The following is a 24,222-nucleotide window of genomic DNA, read 5'->3' as shown; positions in this document are numbered from 1 at the left end:
CCTTTTGAGGAACTGCTCTATTTTCCAAAGTGGCTGCACCATTTTACATACCCACCAGTGGTGTTCCATCCTTCTCCAAACTCGTTATAATAAAAACTATCTATTTTATCATTGTAAAAACTGTCAAATATATTTAAATTTTTATTTGGAAATTACTTTCAATTTAAAGAATTGCAAAGATAGTACAGAGTTCCAATTCTATATCCTTCACTCAGCTCCCCTCAACGTTAGATAACCAATATTTTGAGAAAGATAGAAATAATAGCAAGAGACCAGCTCTGGTCTTTCTTGTCCTAGGTATATATTAGTAGCTTTGGCCAGTCAAAGCAAAGGCTTTATATGCAGACATTCTGACTTCAAATGGTTTGACTTAGAATTTTTGGACTTTTACCATGGTGTGAAACTGATATTCATTCAGTAGGAACTGTACTTCTTTTCCCAACCTAGTGATATGCAGTATGATACTCTCTTCTGATGCTGGGCAGTGCAGCAAGCCACAGCTCCCAGTCAGTCACATGATCACGATGGTAAATAACCGGCATACTTAAAACCATTCTGTACCCACACAACCATTGTTTTTCACTTTCAGTATAGTAGTTAATAAGTCACATGAGCTATTCAGCACTGTTTTTTAAAATAAAATACGCTTTGTAAGTGTTCTGAGCACTTTTTTCACTAATTTTTCAGTTTTATTAGGTAGAATTATTACAATTTGACTGCATATATACAATAAATTGCATGTAAATACATATACACAATATACTGCACATATTTTTTAAAATTTACATATATGTACTGTTCATTGTTTCTAAAAACAGTTTAGAGCTTTAGCTTTTTAAACTTAGTTAACAAAGGGATAAAGCCAACCACAAAATAAGAATCAACAGAATGCAGTAATCCAATCATAAAGGACAATCAAATACTGAGCACATTTAATTAAGGTAGGCTACACCAAGCTATAATGCTCAGTAGGTTAAATGTATTGAATGCATTTGTGACTTACGGTATTTTCAAATTATGAGGGGTTTTGGGGAGGTAAGTCAAGGAGGTAAGTCTGTATAGAGACAGAAGTCAGCGATAATAGGGTCACATTGTGGTGCCGGAGATAAAATCAGGTTTTTGTCAAGGAGACAGTCAGATCCTGTTACCGAGGTCAAATTCGGGAAGGAGGGGACTACCTGACAAACCGCACCACTGGTGGTCTCATCACACTGCTGCATGGTTTGGTTGTTTTCTAATCCTAGTGGGTTGTTTTCTCTCCAACCAAGACTTTCTTAAACTCGTGAAAGGTTCAGGCAGTGCTTTGAAAGTCTCTCACATCCTCCGCCCTTACCCAACAGCACTTACTGAAACTCCTCAACCACATTTCCCGTAGCTAAGAAGACACGCCCCACCAGAGGAGGCAAGGCCGGGCGACACATACAGTGCCACACCCAGAACCGCGGCCGGACTTGAACACGCCGGCCACTCAGGGGCCGCTTCTGCCCTCAGACCTGGAGACTCGGCTTCCTATTGGCCAGGTGTGCACCAGGGCCTGCCTTCTGGAGGGTAGAGGGCGGCCTCCTACCTTACCCTGAGGGGCCGCCTCCGTGTGGGGCCGCGGGGCTGAGCGCAGGAGGTGGGCTCAGGTCGGTTCTCAGCAAACAAAGTTTGGGGTACAAGAGCCCTCTTACAGCGAGGCCAGGCCAAGCGGCTGGACTAGGACGGTCCCGAGGCCTTTTGTCTGCTCTCCGCAGGGAAGGGGCGGGGCCGCGCCGGTTCCGCCCCGGAAGCGGAAGTGCGGGCGCCGCGGGGTCCTGTCCAGTGTGAGCTCGGCCCGTGCGGCAGCCGTTCCTCTGGCGGGTCACATCGCGCCGTCTCTTCTGCCCGTGACTCCTCGCCGAGCCCGCCATGCTGTCTCTAGATTTTTTGGACGATGTGCGGCGGATGAACAAGAGGCAGGTGAGGTTGGCCGCCCACTGTTCCCCCTTGTCCCTTCGACGCTGCCACTGCGGTGCCCCGCGGACCTTTGGGCCCCAGTGCGAGGGCCGGAGCGGTTCTGGCGCCTGGATTAGTTCATCTCTTTGTGGAGTCTGTGGCCAGAGATAGCTTTATCCACCTCCTATTTTTAGCCCCTAGCTGTTACCGGGCCTTCTGGGGGCGGAGCGGGAAGCCTAGTCCTCACGTTCCATTTCCTCCAACGACGCTGGGGAGCAAGTGGAAAACGTAGGGCGCTTTCTAAGTGGGAGTTGGGGTTGCTTATTGTTTTAGATTTGATTAGGCAGCGTACTCACGGTTTCTCCAGTCGCGGCGACTTCCAGTGGATTCCGGCCACTAGGTTTAGCAGTTCACTTCTACTCCGGCTTCTGGGATGCTCGGGAAGGCTGTTGTCGGCCCCACAAAAGCCGTTTTCCTGCTTTCAGCCCGTTGCAACCCTTCTAGTACAGCTGGGCCCTAGCGGGCTGCACTGACTTTCTTGAACCACCCCTGAGTTCAGAGTTGTAACAGTTACTCCTCTTACCCTTGAGTCCACTCAGCATTAATTGGTGGCAGCCCTCAGAATCCTCGGGTATATCCCCCAATATTAGTGGTACAGGGATCTTGAAATTTAGATCTCCTGATTTTTGTCCTTAAACCTTACTCTGTCTTGAACTTATAGATCATAGTCCGAATGGTACTGGGAATATTGTAATTATTTAGTGATTGGAAAAAATTGCTCCTTTTTGTCTTCTCACCTAGTTTTGCTTGCCTCAGACCTTTTTACAGTGTTTCGCTGTTAAGAATTATCCTGATGTCACTGTTAAAGATTTCTCTTGGACTTGTATTTTGCACTGTTTATGAATACCACTTAGGGGAAAAGATATGCAGCCTCCTCTTACCTTACTTCAGACCTTAGTTAGCTCATTGTCACCTCTTCTTAGACATGTTTCCTAATTCTTTCAGTCAGAATTGATCATTCTTTTCAAGTTGCACAAACCTTTTATGTCTTTATAACATTTCAGGTTCTCACTTGTATAGTGTTATTTTCATCCATATCTGAATTTCTAGGTGCCACAGACATTTCTCTGAAGAAATTCTTATTTTGGGCCTAGTATTTATTGTACCCGGTGGTAGGTACAATGAGAGAGATGCAGAGATAAATAAGACAGACTCTGCCTTCAAGGAGCATAAATGTGTAGAAAAGTACTAAGAGCTCTTTTGAGCTTTTGTTATGTGTGAATTGCTTTATATACCTGTGAGGTAGATAATGTTATGCCCATTATACAGATGAAGAAAACGAGCAACCTCCCAGGGGTTGTTAGGAGAGGATGGGAAGGATTGGATAGCATGGGGATGGGGTGAGAGTAAGTTATGAAATAAGGTTTTACCTGCACATAATATCTGGGGAAAAAAATTGATAGTGACTGTGTGAAATCAGATGAAAAGAGGGAAACTGGAAGTTTGATTTTATTCCTCTAAAATTGCTGTCATTTGGGTAACTTTTCCATTTATGCTTAAATATATATCATCAAACATCTGATCCATTTGTTTGAGTTGTAATTTTTTTTTCTTATCAGGTTCATAGAGGAATACTTTGGTACAATAAATTCCATCCATTTAAAGTGTATCATTTGATAAGTTTCTACAGTTATATATGCACATTACAATCAAGATACAGAGCATTCCTATCACCCACGAGATCCCTTGTGTACCTCTGTAGTTCATCTCTCTAGCGCTTGGCAACCACTGATTTGCTTTTTTGTCAGTATAGATGGGTTTGCGTACTTTTTTTGGTGGGGGGAGTTGCATTTTCTACAAATGGAATCACAGAGCGTGTATTCTTTTGAGCTTTGAGATTTAATTGATTTTTAACACCTTATTCAAGACTTTTGTTTATTATATGTAATTTTTTTGGTCTACTTCACAATTTTCAAAGTTAAAATGTTTCACTACCTTCACAGCATCCAATACACTGTTGCCAAATTAATGTCTTCTCTCCTGCCCTCAAACCTTCTGTAGTTCCCATAGGTTAAAGCCCAAACCCCTTAGAATAGCATTTGCAGTAAGTCCCAGTCATTTTACAGTTTGCCATTTCTCACTGTTTCAGTCTTGTCCCAGTTTACTTTTCCTGCCTATTTCATGTCACTGTGTGTATGAACATTGTTCTATTCAAACTGTGCACTTAACTGTCTTCAGATCTTGCCTTATATTCTTTGTGGACTGCCCTAGACTATTAGGTGATCTCTAAAGTCCTTTTAGCTGTTATATACCATTTTATTTGTCTTCTCCCCTTTGGAGAGTGGCTCTTTTACTGGAGTATCAGATCACAGTTTTCCTGAGGCTTATCTTAATCCATGAAGCCCTGATTTGTAGTTTGCCTATTTCTATGGTGTGAATAGTTCCAACATGGCTGATTTCAAGCTACTACCATGATATCACTGAATATGGAATTGGGAAGAAATGTGGTAGCATGCAACTGTAACGTCCACCTTATAGATAAAATTTTTAAAATAATCTCAAGAATACAGATAATAGTAAAATGTAGTAAAATAATTAAGAACTGATGAATTTAGTATACATATTACCTTTGTTTTTAATAAAACTTAATTGTATTAATTTTTAATAATACTGTTTATCATCTGGCTTGCAAGATTCCTAAAAATTCAGCAAATTAGCTCCAGCACACCTCTGGTTGTAGGTTAATTTCTTGATGCCCATTGAGGTGGCCTTTGTATGCAAAAAAGTCTATTTGAATTATCTTATATTAAAACTTTTTTTAATTTGTAAAAGCTAAAATTTAAAAAATTTTTAGAATCAGTTTACAAATCTTAATCCTATTTAAAGTCTAGCAAATTTTAACAATCACTTTTATGGTCCTTTGGATATTTAGGCTAAATAACAAACAGGCATCTTAAAAACATTAACTTTAATTTATAAATTTAAATAATTTCCTTTTTAAGAATGTATATTATTCAGTAAACATCACTACATGCTTATATTATTTTTGTAAGTCTGGAGCTTAGCTTCTCTCAAATGTTTCAACATTTGAATATAATGAAATAGTAAGCTTTCTGATTAAAATAATAAATCTACAACAATTTATTATACAGTTAAAATTGGAATTACAAACCTGACCTATTACTTTAATAAGCCGAATTCTCTTACATTTTACAAAACTTAAAAGACCAAATATGCATGGAGTCCTTAACATAAAAATATTAACACTAAACATAATTCCCTTTAAGTATTTCTGTTCTAAATTATAAATTTTCCTGGGGTCAAAAGATACTCACTCACTAAATAAGTATGTCAAGTTATATAATTTTTGTATTATTTTTTGCATATAATTCTCTGCTTGCTCAGAATTCTTATGACCAGAGGATATTGGCCAGCGTGTGACTAGATCCATGTTTGAGCCCTGATGGGACTAATCTGACTTTCACAGAACTTGCTTATTACCTCCTTGTTAGGCTTCTTGCATTGCTTGATTGAATTTTGCATTTCTTTGGATTTTAATCAACTATGTATCATCCTGCCTAAACCTGAAGACCTTAGGACTTGGCACATTCCTTCATTCATTTTACATCTTCCTGTCTCTTAGGATCACTTAACTCCTAATGGCTATTCTAGTGATATTTATTGAATTCTGGATATCTTTGGTAACTTTTTTTTTTTTTAAATGAATTGGTCCTCTAGTGAAGCACACGGAAACCTGGGAGATTTTTCTTAGACTTGAGCCTAATGTGAGTAAGTGTGCGGTGAATAAGAGGTGTGTACGACACAGAGCATAGATCCATTACTTTTTTTGATTATTGAAAACTAATCTGCTCCTGTTTAGGATCAGGAAAATCTTTATCACTGGCAGGGAATCAATGTTCAGTAGTGAATTGCTAAGTTTCAATGTAGGAGCATCAATCTCCATTATATACGGAAGGAGTTAGCAAGTAAAATTATATCATCAACTGCACTTACTATCCATGGGTATGTTCTTGAGCTTCCAGAAATCATTCTTTATCCTTTGTAACACTGAACGAATCTAGAATACAGTGCCATAGTAAGGATTAGGCATTTACTTGCAATGGTTCCTATATACTTCATGTTTTTTCCCCCGTAATATTCTCTCCATGGACATACAGACAAGCATGATTATTTATTCCCATGCCAGATGGCACAAGCCTCCAACAATAAAGGCAAACCCTACTGAGATATAGCCAGAAATTATGACCGTAAGTCTTCTTCAAAGAGTTGTCTTTTCTGACTTCAAGGAAGGAGATGAGATAGAGTATCCAAACACAGATGTTTAAAGGGACAGAATGTTTTGTCTGAAGAATATGGTTTATTGCTTAGAGTTTAGTCTGGGAGGCAGAACCACTATGAATATTATGGAATTAAGGGATTTATTATAGGAATGAAATTTTATACAATTGTAGAAGAAGCTGAATAAGTAAAAGTCTAAAGCTAAGAGATGAAGAATCAGAGAAATATTGCCCACCAGATCTGTGTATAGACAAATCTGTGGAATTGGGGGCTAGATTCCACATCTGGCTGATGGAGTGAGACCACATCAAAGGAGAGTAGATGAAGTCTGTGGAAGGCTGTTGCCTCTGCAGCTAGTTTCTGATTGTGGAGCAGGGAAGAGCAAGGACAAATTGGATTCTTCCAGGCCTTTAATGTCTGTTTCTTACCATCTCTAACCACAGTGACCTTCAGCATAATAGCAGCTGCTTCTCTTTCACCTTCTAGGTCTTGGACAGATTTCTCTCTTTTGCCAAATCTAATCCAGAACCATACAGGGAGGGAGATTTGGGGAAACCTAGTTCTAGCTTCCCCAATTTGGCAAAACTTCTGTAATTTTCAATACTATTGTAGTCTACTCTGTCAGTTTGGCATTTATTCACACCTCTTAATCATATTTAACTTTTTGAATAAAGATAAAAACAAAATTATACTTCTGTCTAATATGCAGCTATCCTTTGTTTCTGTAATTGGTCACATGGGCTTAGCTGTATTCTTTCTTCTTAACCATTCCATATTCCTTTTGCTCTCAGCAAGAACATAAGTTGGTCATAGTTTCTTGCCTTGTGGAGTGACCCAAACCTTCATTACTAAAGGGTTAATGTCATGAGGAGTCCTGTCTGAACTGGATTGTTGTAGTTTTCACTAACTTTTATCGTAGGAGGCGGGAGTACTAAGAAAGGCCTCAGAGGATTCTCTATATTCCTGTCATACTCACTTCCCTCATTACATAGTAACAAACTTCTATTTTCCTCTGGTGGTCAGGGGCAATCCCCTTTGCCAGCAGATAGCCCTCATTCTTTGCATTTTGGTTCATTGGCATGAGTAGCCCAAAGTGGCCAGGTGGCAGACTCAACTTACAGATTAATGGAACCATTGTGTCCCCTGGTGGAAGGATATCTCCTTTGGGAATAAAAACCTCTAAACCAGCAGAACCCAAAGTTGTGAGGCTAGGAAGCAGAAATTTCACTAGCAGGCTATTAGGGATAATAGAAGAGTCACTCCCATTCCCACCATTTAATTCTGGGCTAGTGAATCCTACTTACAGAAGAATTTGGTTCTGGTTCGGAGCATACATCATACACTGGAGAACATTAGATGTTATCCTAGCCCAGCAAAGTGTTCCTGGTGACTAGCTGGTACTATAGCTGTCCTCAGAAGACCATTTGTATTACTCAGAATATAGAAACCACACCAGTAATTGAACAGGGAAAAATTAAATACAAAGAATTTTTAACTGTTAAAAAATGCTTAACTACTAAAACAAGTTAAAGAGGACTCTTAAGGGATTCAGAAGTAGCACATGCAGAAAACAGTTATTACCCTATTGGATAAGGGAGTGAACAGGGAAAGAACTACCAAAACACCTTGATTCAGACCTCTTTGGGGAGGGTGTGGCTGCCACAGGGACATGCATCCTGTCATGGCAGTGACATTCGCCATAGCAGAGAGCTGGAGCTGGTTCATGGAAATGGCCTGCTGGGAGGCTGAGAAATTTGCCAGTGTGTGTGGGCGGGAGCCAGTCAGTGATGGTCTGTGAGGTGTGCATACCAGATCTCCTATACATGGATCCACTAGCTGCCATGTGAAATAAAAACACTCCGTGGGAAGAGAAGCCATTTCTTCCCTCTTGTCACCTTGCAGTAGTCCTTCAGTGCATTTATTAATAAAGCCTAACATCATTGAGCCAGTTGGAAAAGGATAATTTGCTTATAGGGCTTAACCTAGTAGCACAAAGAAGATGGATTTGGAGCTGAGAGACAAGGAATTGATAAATGGCTTACTGTTCCACTATTCTTTCAGGCCAGCCACTTAAGATGATGGGGGGCACAGTAAGACCAATGAGTTGCACGACCATGTGCCCACTGCTGTGCTTTAATTACCCATAAAATAAGTTCCCTGGTCAGAAGCAGTGTTAGTTATAGAATACCATGTTGAGGAATAAGACATTCTGTAAGTTTATGGATGGCGGTTTTGTCAGAAATACTGAGGACAAGGAAGACAGATCCACATCCAGAGTCTAGCTGCCCCTTCCATGGTGGAAGTGAGCCAGAATCAGAAATCGTGGCATTGTTGTTCTTTGCAGTTGGCAGTCTAGGCACTCATCATTGGCTAGAACCAACCTTGGTGAGTGAAAGGCCATGTTGCTAACCTTCATCTTCACTGCTACAGCCACTTTGATCATGAGTCCATTGGGTAAAACAGGGGTGACTGGGGAAAGAGGCTGCCTGACATCCACAAAACAGGTAATTTTATCCACCTGATTATTAAAGATACTCTTCTGTTGAGGTAATTTTTTGGTGGGACACAAATATCTTCACATTCTGTGCACCTACTTGGAAAGCTCAATCCACATACCTCTTCCCCAGACCTCTTGTCTCTAACTTTCCAGTGATGTCCCTTTTGAGTCCCTGGCCATCTAGCCAAATTGCAAGTCAGTCTTGAATTAGTGTAAATTCACACCTGTGGCTATCTCCTCTTCCAGGAAAAGCGATCATTCTATCACTCAAAATTCTGCCCATTGGGAGGATTTCCCTTCACCATAATCCTTTATGGTCAGCCCTGAATGGGGATGTAATGTCATAACTGTCTACTTTCAGTTGGTACTAGATAGTTCATGTAGAACCATCATCTAAACACCAGGTCTAACGTCTTCCTTAGTCGTCTGGTCATAGGGAACTCCCTGTGAGGCGAGAGGTATAAGCTGAGAGAGAAGAAGCAATGTAGCATGAGAAGGAACCATGAGTATCTGAGTCTCTTTCTCGTACAACTTTCTTGTGTATTCAGGACCTGCTTAAGCCCAGTCTTGTATATACCACTTCCACTTGATGGAGTACTGCTGTGAATGTCTAGCTTTATGGCTTGGTGGATCTGGCAGCATCCAGTTCATGCTGGGACGTTCAGGTTATATGGTAACTTGGTGATCATGGTCAAGTGTTTAGTCTGTACTAGAATTCAGCAGCAAGCTAGAAACTGTTACTGAAAAAGAGAATAGTTCTCCAAAGTACAGCATAACTTTACCCCCAGATCTGGAGATCTGTGCTGTCGTTCACCTGTAGAGGACTGCCAGAAGCTCTCTGTCTGTCACAGATATTTCAGTTACCATGAGATCTTCTGGGTCTTAGGGCCCAAGCGATAGAAGAGCTTGCATGGGAGCTTGGACTTTTAGTGGAGCCCTACTAAAAACTGGATCAGGATTGGTTTGCTAGGTAAATAGGTTGGAGTAGTACACTCAAATGTGGTATATATTGCCTCCAAAATCCAAGGAGGACCACTAGGCTTTAAGTTTCTTAGTGGTAGCAGGAACCAGATGGAGAATGTCTCGTGTGTTTGAAGAGAATGTGTGTTCTGCTGTGTTGAACGGAGTGTTCTATAGATATTATAGACGTTTAGTTGGTTGCAGTATTCAAGTTTTTTATATCCTTGCTGATTTTCTGTTTCATTCTATCCACTATTGAGATGATATTGAAGTCTAACTTTTTGTCCTGAGGTAAATCCTGCTTGGTCATAATGTATATATTGTTGGGTCTGATTGTTTGCTAAAATGTTGCAAATGATTTTTAGATCTATGTCCTTGATTCCATTTTGTGGTTTTCTTGTAACATCTCTGTCTGGTTTGGGTATCAGAAATGCTGGCCTCAAAGAGTGAGCTGGGGCATATTCCCTTTCCTGCAGTCTTCTGGAAGAGTTGGCATAGAATTCTTATGATTTTTTCCTTAAATGCTTAATAGAATTCATCAGTGATTACCGTCTGAGTCTGTAGTTTTTCTTTGTGGGGAGGTTTTTAAACCATAAATTCGGTTTCTTTAATAGATATTGGTCTGTTCAGGTTATCTGTTTCTTTTTCAGTGAGCTTCTGTAGCCTGTGTATTTCAAGGAATTGGTAATATATTGGTGTAAAGGTGTTCACAGTACTTGCTTATTATCCTTTTGATATTCATATATTAATACAAATTAATATGTATTACTCTAGTGATGTCACGTCTCTCGTGCTTTCCTGATATCAGTAATTCATATATTCTTTCTTTTTTCCAGATTAGTCTAGCTAATAGATCTTCTCAAGAATCAACTTTTGGTTTGATTGTATTTCTTTTTTTGTTTCTTGTCTTCTGTTTCATTTATTTCTGATCCTATTTTTAATATTTCTTTTCTGGGAGTTACTTCAAGTTTCGTTTGATTTTCCTAGGATTAAAGGTGGAAGCTTAATTTGGGAAATCCACAAATATTTGGAAATGACCCATGGGTCAAAGGAGAATCACAAGGGAAATTACAAAATATTTTGAACTGAGTATAAACAGGAACAACACATAATTTGAGATCTTTCTGTTTTTCTTAATACAGGCCTTTCTTTACTACTATAAAATTCCCTCTATGTACTACTTTAGGTACATCCTACAAATTTTGATATGTTGTTTTCATTCTCTTTTGATTTCTTCTTTTACCATTGGTAATTTTGAAGTGTATTACTTGATTTCCAAACATTTGGGGGATTTTTCAGGTATCTTTCTGTTACTGATTTATGTTTTCATTCCATTGTGTTTGGAGAATACACTTTGCATAATTCAAATTCTTTTCTATTGAGACTTGTGTTCTTGAATATAGTCTATTTGATAAACGTTCTGTGTGTGCTTAAAAGGAATGTGTAAATGCTGTTGTTGGGCAGCATGTTCTGTAAATATCAGTAAGGTCAGATTGGTAACGTTTAGATCTTTGCTTTGCCCTTTTTTTTTTTTTGGTCTTGCTGTATCTGTTATTGAGAGAGAGGTATTGAAATTTCTGACTATAACTGTGGATTTGTCTGTTCCTCCTTGCATTTCTGTCAGTATTTGCTTTCTATATTTTGAAGTTATTAGTTGCATAAACATTTAGTATTATCTCCTCATAATGAACTCACCTCTTTACCATTATGAAATGACTCTCATCTCCTTGAATATTATTTCTGTGAAATCTACTTTGTGTAATATTAATGTAGCCACTCTTTCTTTCCTTCTTTCTTTTTTTATCTTCAATTTTCTTTTGATTACTGTTAGCATGATGTGTTTTTCTATCTTTTTACTATTATAATATTTGTGTCTATATTTAAAGTGCATTTTTTGTAGACAACGTGTAACTGGGTATTTTTAAAATCCAATTGGACAGTATCTACGATTTAAGCATAGTACTTCTAAGCATGTTACCACAATACCTTATTGTTATTCTTGCTTTAGTCAATTATCTTTAAAACTTCTTAATAAGAGAAAATATATTTTATATTTACTGACACATACTATTTCCAGTGGTCTTCATTCTTTGGTGTAGGTCCAGATTTTATTTGATATTTTCCTTTTGCCTGAAGGACTTTTTTAAAGCTTTTTTTTTTTTTTTTTTTTTGTAGTGTAAGTCTGCTCATGATGAATTATGTTGTTTTTGTGTGTTTGAAAAGGTTTTATTTTGCCTTCATTTTTGAAAAAATTTCTCGGGGTGTAGAATTTTAGGTTGATAGTTTTTCTTTTAGTACTTTCAAAATGTTACTCCAGTGTCTTCTGGCTTGTGTTTTCAAAGAGAAGTCTGCTAGTGTATTTGTTCCTTTTTACATAATGTCTTTTTTTATCTGGCTGCTTTTACAATTTTCTCTTATCTTTATTGTTGATTTTAAGCAGTTTGATGATTATATTTTGGGGTAATTTCTTCAAGTTTCTTCTGCTTAAAGTTTGTTATACTTCTTAGATACATAGGTTTATAGTTTTCATCAGATTTGAAAAATTTTTGGCCATTATTTTTTCTTTCAAGTTTTTTTGTCTTTCCCTTCCTCTTGAATCCAATTACATGTATGTTAGGCTGTTTGATGATGTTCTTCAGCTCACTGTTGCTCCATTCCCTTTTACTTAGTCCTTTTTTAAAATTACTTTTTCATTGAAGTAGTTTTTTTTTTTTCTGTGACTTTAGGTACACTAGTCTTTTCTTCTGTGGTGTCTAATCTGCTATTATTCCATCCTGTGTGGTTTTCATTTCAGACATTTTATTTTTCATCTCTAGAGGTTTGATTTAGGTCTTGGATATATTTTCTGTCATCTAAGTCTCTATTTAATGTGCTCAATCTTTCCCTAACATCTTTAACATACTGTTTTAGTGTCTTTGTCTACTCATCCTATCATCTCTGTCATTTCTGGTCTGTTTCTATGTACTGGGTTTTCTCCTCATTTTGGGGCATAGTTTTTTGCTTTTTGGTATATGTGGTAATTTTTTATTTGTTGCCAAATTTTGTATTACCTTTTTAGGTGCTGGATATTTTTGTATTTGCGTAAGTATTCTTGAACTTTATTCTGGGATACAGTCGTGTTACTTAGAAACAATTTAATCCTTTCAAGGCTCTTTAAAAAGGCTTTGTTAAGTCCAGTGCAGCCTTCAGTCTAAGGCTAAATTTGCACCACAGCTAAACAGTAACTTTTGAGTACTCTATCCAAAGCCTGTGTGTTTTGAGGATTTCCACTCTGGCTGGTCAAAACAAATTACTCTTGCCCCATATGAGCTTTGAGAATTATTCCATCTGCTCCTTTTAGGTATTTTTTTCCATTCTTTATACTTCCTTCAAATGAATGTACTGATCATTGCTGACCATCACTCAGCTGAAGACTTGTGGAGATACTGTCTGTAGATCTTTGTATAGTTCTCATTTCTGTACTGCCCTATACTCTAAACTGCTTTCACCTCCCCAAACTCCCAGATCTTTATCCTCAAGTCACAGAGACTTCTAGGGTCTGGCATCATTTCCCTTTAGCCCTGTGGCCTGGAAACTCTCTAGTCTGTAAGTTGGAGCAATTGTAGAGCACTGAGGAACATAATGCTCTAGTCCCTTCTTAGAAAAAATAATGAGGCTATTCAGTTCTGTGGTTGCTACTCCACATATGTCATGATGTCTTATTAATAAGTAGCTTGATGTGGTCAAATGCTATGAGGTTAGATAGCTGCCACCTTATTTTTGCCAGTACCAGAAAAAGCACTTTTTTCTGTACGTTCATTAATATTCAGATATAGTAGTGAAGAAAGCAGGGGCTAGGGAGGCAATATGTTTGTCTTTTGAATAAAGATTTTGGCAGAAAAAGGGGAGAAAAAGAGGAATATGACATTTTCAGATTTACTCAGCTAGAGTATTTGTTTCAGCAAATAGTGTGCTTCTGTGTAGGTTTTGGCTCGCAGAGACTGAATTAGCAGTATGCAAACAGGCACCTCTTAAGGAACATACCAGTTATATACAGTGAGGGACTTGTAACCTCTTTCTCTAGTAAGAATGATGAAGATGATCTTGGTGATTAGATATATTTCACAACAATGATTCAATAGTGAAAAGTAGTATTACATGTCTGAAGAAAAAGAGAAGGGTAATTATGGTGACCTTGTTGCAGAGACACAGAAAAGAAGAAAATCAGAATTTTTAAGTCTTTTATTTTTCTTTTAAAGAACAGTTATTTCATTAGCTATCCCATACCTGTTCTGACAATGCTACATCTGTGCCCTTCTGAAAATGGAAAGATTTTTCTCAGCAAAACAGGTTTGAACTGGTTAACAGTAGCAATTTTTAGTTTTTATTTATTTCAGTGTGAATTTTTAGTTTTGCTGCAGAAATATGAAATACCTTTCTGGTATTATAGAAATTATAATTCAAATTATAGAATTTTACGATTATTCAAATTATAGAATTCAAATTATAGAATTTTATGATTAATCGTAAAAGCAGTGGAAATTTAGTAAGACAGAGGCTGGCCATCAAGTCCTAACTATGTGACTGAAAAGCTGTGTGACTTTGGTGAAGCCATTTCCTCTCTTTGAGACTATTTCCTCAAGTTTAAAATGAGAGGAGGAGTTAAATGTCTTTGAATACCCATGACTATCAAGGGATAAGTATTGTAGAAAAGTAAGAACTAGAGGAGTTGAGAAGCAGAGGTATATTACTGTTAGCGGAGATAGATTACATATATCGTGGATGTGACTGAATTTAAGCTGAATGGTTGTGAAGCCAAATGAAATAATTTATGTGAAAAATTCTGAAAATAATATTATTATATAAGTGTAGTGTGTTTTAGCAAACAAAACAGAGCATAGTACTTTGGATGAGAGAAGGGGGACTGTTCTGGGATACTGATGGTATAATTATTACAGTATTTTAAAGAATGTTTAAAGCTGCCTTAATAGTCCTACTTGAAACTTTTAAGAGGATACTACTGTCAGTTGCTTTCCAGGGTGGGGATAATTATGGATCTGATCTCTTCTCTTGTTGTTACAGCTCTATTATCAAGTCCTAAATTTTGGAATGATTGTTTCCTCGGCACTGATGATCTGGAAGGGGTTAATGGTCATAACTGGAAGTGAAAGTCCAATTGTAGTGGTGCTCAGGTAACAACTAATTTTTCTTTTCAAGTCATGGAATGCATGGCATTACTTAGGAGAAATTGAGATATTGAATAACTGATATATCATTTCTTTAGAAACTACTCTTTCCCAAAAGAGGGCCTGGAAGGAAATTAGTTACTATTTCTCAGTTGTGAGAAATTCTCAATCTTGTTAGGTGCTTTTCATTCAGACCCCAAAGGGCACATGGCCTTTCTATGAAATGTTTGCTGTATGAGCTTTGTTTTTGGCACATCTCTTTAAGTGTTTCAGTGACTTTATTTTCCTGTAATTCTTCTGTCTTCTACATTCTTTACTTTGATTTATCAGGGCTGATATTTAGTTGTTAATTTACTAGCTTATGTATCATCTCCACAAACTAAGAGTTTTTCTCCAGCGTGTTCTCAGTGTCAGTACAGAAGCATCACTAATTATTTCCATGTTTCCTGCTGACCTTTAAATATCACTTCAAGTAGACGTCAGGAATTTTGAATATATTAATGCTGTCTCTTAAAGTGACAAATGGTACTGACTTTTTCTCTACTGTCTTCCTTCTCTGTACTTATATTCATACTCTTAGTCATGAAAAAACCTACTTTAGCAGCTCATTTTTGGAGAATTACCACTTGGTTATTTAATTGAATCATTATAGATCTATCTTATTTGGGGCTTAATTATGTAATCTATCTCAAGTCTTTGCTGGAGATAGTGGAGTATAAATATAAAATAAATTGAATCATTAGCATTATCTAGAGCCTAGATAGTAGTACCTTAACAAGATGAATTTGACTCTTTCTTGTCATACTAGGATGCACTTCCAGCAACAAGTGGTTGGAAGCACTGGGTCTCCAGGGTCTTACTCCTGCCCTACTCAGACTCTTACTCGTATCTTAGGCTGGCCTTTATTAGTAATCAGATGCATCTGTAATTTTAGAGATCCAGTGAAATGTCTGGATTTTATTAGCTGGGAAAGCATTTATTGTACTACTATGGTAGTATATAGACTTGGGTCTCTAGCTCTTTCATTGTCTAACTGCCACTTTGGGCAAGTCACTTATTCACTGAATCATAGTTTCCTCATCTGCAAAAGAAAGGCTAGACGTAGATGATATCAGGTATCTTTCCAGTTCTACAGTGATGTGGCCCTAAGTTCCCAGACAGTCTTGAATTCAGTGGAGAGCTTCAGTTTGCGATGTGTTCAACACTAACAGAAGGAGAAGCCACAGTAATTGGCACTGTGGTGAAAGGGTGTAGAGAGGAGGCCCAGGGAGGCTTCTTTTGGAGATTTTTCTGGGATTATTTCAGATTGAGCTCCCTTCAGTGGTTATGTTTATGGACAGTCTAGTGACCTTTAAACTGGGAATGGTGGAGTGAGTAGAGGATGAGACCAAGGACCTGCTTAGCACTTTGGTGGTCCTGAAAATATCAGTTGGGACTAAAAAGGTGTGTTCGGATAAGTTACGTAGTAACTAGGTTACTAAGTAGCTAGGTTATTTGTATACTGAACTTTTCTGATTGCCAAAGTGGAATAAAGAAAAGAAATGAAAAGAGAACAGATCATATTAGAAAAGAATCTGGTCAAGACTGGAAGGAACAGTCATTAGAGAAAGTAATTTATGTGATTGGGTAATATATATGTGATTTTTATGAAACTTCAACCTTGAAACTTCCAGGTTCAAACCTGGAACCAAATATGCCCCAGAGGACTCAGGCCAACTAGGAATCCACTTTTGGTACTTTTGTGAAGCCACTAGGGGAAAAGACAAATACGTTCTTATTATTTTATTAACTGAAGTTTCAGGGAACATTCAGAACTAGTTTTGTCCCCTTTATAAAGCTGAAGTCGGTTTAATTTATATATAACTTCTTATAAAATTGAGAATGATTGATGTGTTAAATTTAAAAGTATAGCTTAATCAGATAATAGTAATAAGTTTACTAGTAATTTATTTAATTTTTAACAAGTTGCCCCTGCTTTTTTCTCTAATGATCCTCTTACCACATGCTTTTATCTGTTTTTTAATTGCCATCCATATCTGAATTCGTTTTTTTTTAACATTCTTTTATTGAGTAATAGTCATTTTACAATGTTGTGTCAAATTCTGGTGTAGAGCACAATTTTTCAGTTATACATGAACATACATATGTTCAATGTCATTTTTTTTTTTTTTTGCTGTGAGCTACCACAAGATCTTGTATATATTTCCCTGTTTATACAGTATAATCTTGTTTATCTATTCTACATTTTGAAATCCCAGCATACCTGAATTCTTAAATCTTTTTTTTTTCTCATCTGACTTTATTCCCTGAATCCACGCTCTTGTTTTCATCCTGCGCTAACATCTGTATCTGGATGTTGACCAGGCACTTGAAACTCCTCCTGATAAAAGTGAAATTCATCTCCTTTTCCCACAGACCTGTTCTTCTTCCTTGTATTTCTGTGACTGTCACGGCCATCTGTTCAGTTGCCAATGTTAAAAACCTCAGAGTCATTCTTGATCCTCCCGTGTGTCGTATCCAATTGGCCATCAAATTCTTTATTTTCCCTCTTTCTGTTCCACCCTTTTATTACTGTCCTCCCTACTGTTGTTCTGTTTCAAGTCTTCATTATTTCCTGCCTTGGCTGTTGTAGCGACCTTAAAAAAAAAATTCTTTCATAAGTGGAAAAAAGTTAATATATTTTCATTCTATGAAATGTTGAAAACAAAAAAACTAGTTGAAACAAATTCACCCATAGTTCTGGAATATTCACTGTTAACATTTTGGTCTTTTTTTTCATGTATATTCTTACATAATTGAGGTAGTTCTGTGTGTTCTTTTCTCTATCTTTTCCTCTTATTGTCCTGTTCCCATGTTTTTAATAACATTTTTTTTTAATGGAAGTACTGGGATTGAACCCAGGTTTTCATGTATGCTAAGCATGTGCTCTACTACTGAGCTATACCCACCTCCCCATAATACTTTTAATAGTTGCTAAGTATTCATTTATAAAGTAATAGCCTGGACAGCTGGTTTCCAGTCTGCCTTCTCACTTTTTTCCACTTTACTCATCAATTCAATAAATATTTGAATGTCTTCTATGTACTCTATAGCTTCCGAAGTGATATCTTCTAAATGTAAATATGATGATGATGCTCCCTGCTTAAAATTCTGGAGTGTCTCAGAGGCAGTTTAACACAGTGAGAGTGGACTCCCTTGGTTCAGATAGCACCTTTATCATTTTTTTGATTTATGACTCTAGGCCTTTCTAAGCCTCAGTCTCTTTGTCTATAAAGTTGGGGTAATAATAATATCTACATTATAGAGTTGTTCTAAAGATTGTTTAAAAAAAACACGTAGAATTAGCACTTTGCATATAATAAGTGCTCAATAAAGATGCGTCATCAACTAGAACAATTCAGCTTTTATCTATTTTATTTATATAATTTTCAAGCAAGGTTTTATTTGAGCAAAGGATGTCACTGATTTAAAAAAATCAACCAAAATAAAAACTTGAAAATTTCATGTCTATAATGCCTTGTATAATATTTTCAACAAACACGTTCTGTCTTCTGAACAGCTTCTGAGGAAGAGAACTCATTGCCCGATGGGGAACCTTAACAAAAGTTTTAAGAATAAACATGTACTGAAAATCCATATTTCTAGTGGTTCCCAGATTTTGCTATATATTAGAATCACCTGGGATTTTTACAAAATACTGTTGCCTGCTTCCCATCTCCAAACATTCTGATTTAAGTGGTTTGAGATATGACCTGGGCACAGAGATTTTTAAGTTTCCTAGGTGATTCTTCTGTGCAGCCAAGTTTGGGTACCACTGCTATATATTCCCTTATGTATGTAGAGGGACCAGAGTCTTCAAGCAGAAGTGTTTGGACTTTGTCCTTGTTCCTGTATTGAATTTTATTCTTTGTTTATCCATTTCTTTTCTTACTAAATTTGTTGTTATTAAAAACTGGAGCTTGAGTTTCTGAAAATAGTACAAATGGGCTACTCCTTAGAAAGACAAGTTTCATTAGTGCATATATCTTAGGATTTTTGAAGAACTTGGTATAGGGAAGAACACGTGAAGGTGAGAAGACACCTAGAAGTTTGTCATCACTAATTACCATGGAATTGAATTCTTTCCTTGCTTCTGAAATTCTTAGGCAAAAATCTCTGCTTTTGCCTTTGGTTTTCTTTCTTGTTTCTCTTTTTTAAATAAATAAATTGAGGACACAAGCATTATCTCTGTAGCTGACTGTTCTTTGACTTGATAAGTTGTTTTTCCTTCTTGTTGGGTTGAAACCATAAGGTCATCTTGGTCTGTATCTTTATAAATGGCAGAAGATGATCCAGTTGTTATTTGAATATTTAAATAGCTTTAGTGTTTTCAAATAAAGTGAGAAGAAGGGCAGTGATTATAAAGTTCATTCTTTTATATTCTGTTTGTCATTTGAAATTTTAAAAGGTTAAGGAATTACTAACCTTGCCCTTTTCAAAATTTAAGCTCCTTTGAATAGTAATGCTTGAAATGGAACTAGTTAATGAAGGCTGTTAACTAAAGGAAATCTTTAGTATAACTAATTAGTCTAAGGAAACCATATATGGAGGACAGTACACATTTTTGTACTTGATGATGTTGATATGTTTGTTAAGGTGTTAAGTATATTCCAAAGGTGATACTTTGAATTGTTTTGTTGAATATCTAACTTTGAAAGTAAATTTAATCTCAGACTTTCTTTTACTGTTATATTCTTTCCCTCCCAGTGGCAGCATGGAACCTGCATTTCATAGAGGAGATCTTCTCTTTCTAACAAATCGAGTTGAAGATCCCATACGAGTGGGAGAAATTGTTGTTTTTAGGATAGAAGGAAGAGAGATTCCTATAGTTCACCGAGTCTTGAAGATTCATGAAAAGTATGTGCAAACTATATCTTCTCTATTTTAAAATATTTTTCAGTTTTAGTGTTTACAGTATTTAATTTTGATAGCCTAAAAATTAAGAAAGAGTGGAGAACTCCTAGGTCCTTCTTCTGATCTATTTTTATCAATGTCTGAAAGTTTGGTGAACATTTGGAAAATTAAATACTTATTTATTAATTCATTTATTTCCCTGAAGGTGTTTCTTGGTTCCTTTCTACTTCTTAACCAGATCAGTAACCTTGTATATAACCCCAGAAAAAACATGACGTAAAGATTGACCACAGTAGAGTCTTCTCATAGAATTGATGAGGTAGCCCTAATCTTTAAAAAAACAAAAACAAAAAAAACCCCAACCCTTTAAGGCAATCTCACAGACATTTCAAATAAGAATCAATATATCAACTTTTTCTAATTCCAAAGAAAATTCATTGAATCTTAGTTATTCTTATAAATACAGAGTCTTGCATTTTATAATTGAAAAGGACATACGGAAAGTCTTTAGAATCTGCTATGGTAGAGGTGTGCATAACAATGAGCAAAAGATTTCACATCTCTGGGTCTCAGTTTCCCTGTCTGTAATGGAAAGAGGTTTAGGAAGATGAATTATAAGATCTCTTGGTTCTAAGCCTGTGCTTCCCCTGTGCAACTACATATTCCTCACCCTACTCTTCCAAATCTATAATATTTCTAATTAAGGAGAACTTTCAGAAGGGAAGGAAAGAAAGAAATGAAAGACAAGGGTATGTCCTGAAGGACACACAGGGAAGTGAGACAATGGGATTGATGTCAGTTCTTGAGTATGCGGAAGCCCTAAATAAATGCTCATACTTACCACCCTCTCAAGTAGTCTATTTTTTCCACTTACAGAAGAGGGAACTGTCAACTGTTGCTTTTTGAAAGTCCCTGTAAACATTCTAGCTTAGCTTTCTTCATTGATAAAAGAAAGATCTGACTGCTCTTTTTTTTCCCCCAGACTTCAGTATATTGAAAGATTGTAATTTTTAAATAACATTCTATTGTTGACTAATAAGGAATAACTTAGTTCTTTTTAGGATTGTGAAGGTTTATTCAGTACAGGTAGTGTTTGCCAGATTCTTAAAGTGGATTTGTATTGTTTGTTCTCAGCACTGCCTATTGTGAACAAAGCAGAACCAATTTTCCCCTTATTTATCAGAGAAAGTCAAATTAAACCCAAGTCCTATTTTGGGTAGAGCAGAAGTTGTTCATTTTTACAGGTGATCCTTTGAAATTGAGTTTTTATTTTGAAATAGTTATCTTGTTTCAGGGCAGGTTCTTTGACAGATACTGTCTCAAATTACAGATACCTTAAATTTTGAGAATAATTTTTAACAGAATTCCAAATACTTTAACGTGTATGGTTATTTGTAATCTGAGGTTATTGGTCATTTACTTTAGACACTTGAGGTGCCTTCAGTTTGCAGGCTGTTTAGATAACAGATCCTATTAATCTTCCAAAGTTTCCAGTTTCCTTTTTTCTTTTGAGGAGACTAAAATAGCTGGTTGTAATAATCATTTGATTTAATAGTATTAACATTGTTCTTAAATATGAGACCAAATGACAACCAAAATGGATTAAGTTTTTGTAATAAATGTGTCTTGAACATTTTCAACCTTGTTTTTGCACTATTCATTCATTTTTTTTTATCTGAACCTTGTTTTAATAAATAAAATCCTGAGCTTTAAGAAGAATAGAGGTGGGAATTATCCAACTGACTTCTTTCTTGTCTCATTCCTCCTTTCCTTCTCCATCTGTTTCTGTGTAACTTCGTAAATTTGTAAATACAGTATAAAGCTCTTTTTTCATATGTTGAATTTCCATCTTGTTTGTTTTTGCTTTTTTTTAAATTTACTTCTTTTTTCTATTTTTACATTTTTCTTTTTCTTTTCTTTTTTAAATTGAAGTATAGTTGATTTACAATGTTGTGTTTCTGGTGTACAACGTAGTGACTCAGTTTTACATATAAATATGAATATATGTATTTCCTTTCCTATTTTTTTATCATAGGCTATTATAAGCTATTGAATATAGTTCCCTGTGCTATACAGTAGGACCTTGTTGTTTATTTTATATATAGTAATATCTGTGAATCCCAAATATGTAGTAGTTTGTATCTGCTGATTCCCAACTCCCATTTTATCCCTCCTTACTTTCTTCCCTCACTACCTGTAACCATAAGTTTATTTTCTATGTCTATGAGTCTGTTTCTGCTTTGTAAATAAATTCATTTATCATTTTTTATTAAAGATTACACATATAAGTGATAACACATGGTATTTTTCTTTCTCTTTCTGGCTTACTTCACTTAGTATGATAATTTATAGGCCCATCCATGTTGCTACAAATGGCATTATTTTGTTCTTTGTTATGGCTGAGTCGTATTCTGGGGGGGGGGGGGTGTATACACCAAAACTTCTTTATCCAATCATCTGTCTGGACATTTAAGTTGTTTCCATGTATTAGCTGTTATAAATAATGCTACTGTGAACACTGGGGTGCAAGTATCTTTTTGAAATAGTTTGAATCTCCATCTTATGAACATTCTTATTACATGTATATTCTTATACATGATGCTGTATAAAATTGGAAAATATAGAAAACAAAATCACATATAATTCTAGAATCCAGAGATAAAATATTAAAATTGGAAGTATTTCTCTTTGTCTTATAAACATATACCCCGCCGCCATGTAATACTAGGATCTACTCAATACTATTTTGTAACATGATTACCTAATGAGCATATGGTAGAATATACCTGATATTACCACATATGCAAAGAACCCCTGAACTAAAGATCAGCTTGCCAAGTGCTGCTTAATATGAGGGTACTGGGTCCATGAATTTGAATCTGTTCTTTGTGCCTAGTCCTGCCTGTTCTCCAGTTGAGACTAATTATGTGTACTGATCTATATGACTAGGCAGTGGAAAAAGGCATGTAATCTAGGGCTTCTCTCTAGTGCACTACTGAGCTCAGGCAAAATTCTCTTATCAGAAACATTAAGAAACTTCCAGTATTTGGGGACAATAGTAAATAGTGAGAAAGTGGCTGGCATTGTTTTTTAAAAAGGCTTAACTATGTCCTGCAATTATTGTAGTTACTAATATATTTTTAATTAAGTTTTTTAAAAAAGGAAAATTATTATTCCTCACTCCTACATGAGGGCTATGTATGCAGGCAAGTTTATATGTACTATGGCAAACAGCAAAAAATGTCTTTGTTCTCCCCTCACCTGTTTCTTATTTTCCGTTTTCTTCCAAAAGAGATGAGTTAGGAAAGAGCTAGAAAATAGTGAAGTTTGTTTTTTAATTTAAAAGGTGAGCTAGCTATTCAGTGTTATCAGTTGACTTAATTCTCTTGGATAGCTCGTCATATTAACCTGTTAGTCAGCCATTCTTAATACTTACTTTTTTGCCACGTATAAACTCTTACTTTATCTTACTGTGTAGCCTACTCTAATATGTATTTAGTAAGTGCAGCCTATAGGAAGTATTATAATTGGATGAAATTGAATAGTGGCATATGATCAAGTATTTGGAAGGAGAAATTTCACCATTGGGTGACCTAGTCCTTAGCTTTGCTCTTTTCTGTACAGATAGATACATCATTTTGTACCCGTTTGGCTCTTGGGGGTCTTTGTTATCTTATCTAAGCAATTATTTCTTCCCTCCTGACATCACAGTATTATGATGCTTGAAGTAAACTGTAAGTGCTTTGAGCTCCTTGGAGATTGATAATATTAAATATTTGGTCCCTGTGCTAGCAAGGGAAAAGTCCCATATAAATGTTGCCAGTCAGGATTTGGGGCCTATGGGTTGTGAAGTGCTGGATTAGGTCTTTATAGCAGGCTTAATAGGAGCTGGCTGCCACAAGAGACTATTTCTTGCACTATTAAGTAAATGAAAGAAAGCTATGTTTTTCGAACAGTTGTGGTGGTCTCTTCTGATTACATCCCAGAGCGGGGAAATTGGGTTTGTTTGTTTGTTTTGTTGGCAAACCATGTCTTTGGAAATAGCCCAGATCTCTTGTAGCATCCCTTTCCTTTCATGGGGAGATTCCCATTTTCCAGTTTTTCTCTCCTCATACTTGATTTTATTTCTCTGCCTCTGTGGGGTTGCTGTTACTTCATGGTTGAATTGACTCTTCCTTCCTGCTGCTCCCGACTTTCACTCTTGGAGCTAGCCCCACTCTTGGCACCTGCCCTCTTTTACCCTCCAGGATTTTTCAGACATTCTTTCATTTGCTGAGTTGTCAGCTGCAGATTATTTCTCTGTGTACATTTGCATTTTTTCTAATTGGAATCTCATTTTTAATGAGACTGTTGCACTTGACTGTTTTTAGTGTTTGCAACACCTCCCAATTTAGTTTTATCTGCAGATGATTTAGTGTCTAGTGAGCTAGTTTCTGGCTTAGAATCTAAGTAGATATTATTCAATAGGAGTTGAAGCTATTTTTCTTCTTT

General features: G+C 36.5%; 1 protein-coding gene across 3 annotated transcripts in view; it reads left to right on the top strand.

The window, feature by feature from the left end:
* The first annotated feature begins 1,375 nt into the window (after window positions 1-1,375).
* SEC11A (SEC11 homolog A, signal peptidase complex subunit) overlaps window positions 1,376-24,222 on the top strand; it is a 31,093-nt gene continuing 8,246 nt past the window's right edge. Inside the window, exons 1-4 of one of the 3 annotated variants that reach the window (XM_074354049.1) lie at window positions 1,398-1,520; window positions 1,737-1,941; window positions 14,735-14,844; window positions 19,585-19,734. In XM_074354049.1, coding sequence (XP_074210150.1) covers window positions 1,891-1,941; window positions 14,735-14,844; window positions 19,585-19,734 — 311 coding nt within the window. In that variant the 5' untranslated portion in view covers window positions 1,398-1,520; window positions 1,737-1,890. Of the gene's footprint in view, window positions 1,521-1,585; window positions 1,942-14,734; window positions 14,845-19,584; window positions 19,735-24,222 lie in introns of those variants that run through there. The other 2 variants (XM_010955111.2, XM_010955109.3) reach the window with 2 other exon arrangements.

The sequence above is a fragment of the Camelus bactrianus genome, chromosome 27, assembly GCF_048773025.1.
Source record: "Camelus bactrianus isolate YW-2024 breed Bactrian camel chromosome 27, ASM4877302v1, whole genome shotgun sequence".
Classification (NCBI taxonomy): Eukaryota; Metazoa; Chordata; class Mammalia; order Artiodactyla; family Camelidae; genus Camelus; species Camelus bactrianus.
The sequence above is the reverse complement of the archived record's forward strand: the minus strand, read 5'-3'. Positions and strand labels throughout refer to the sequence as shown.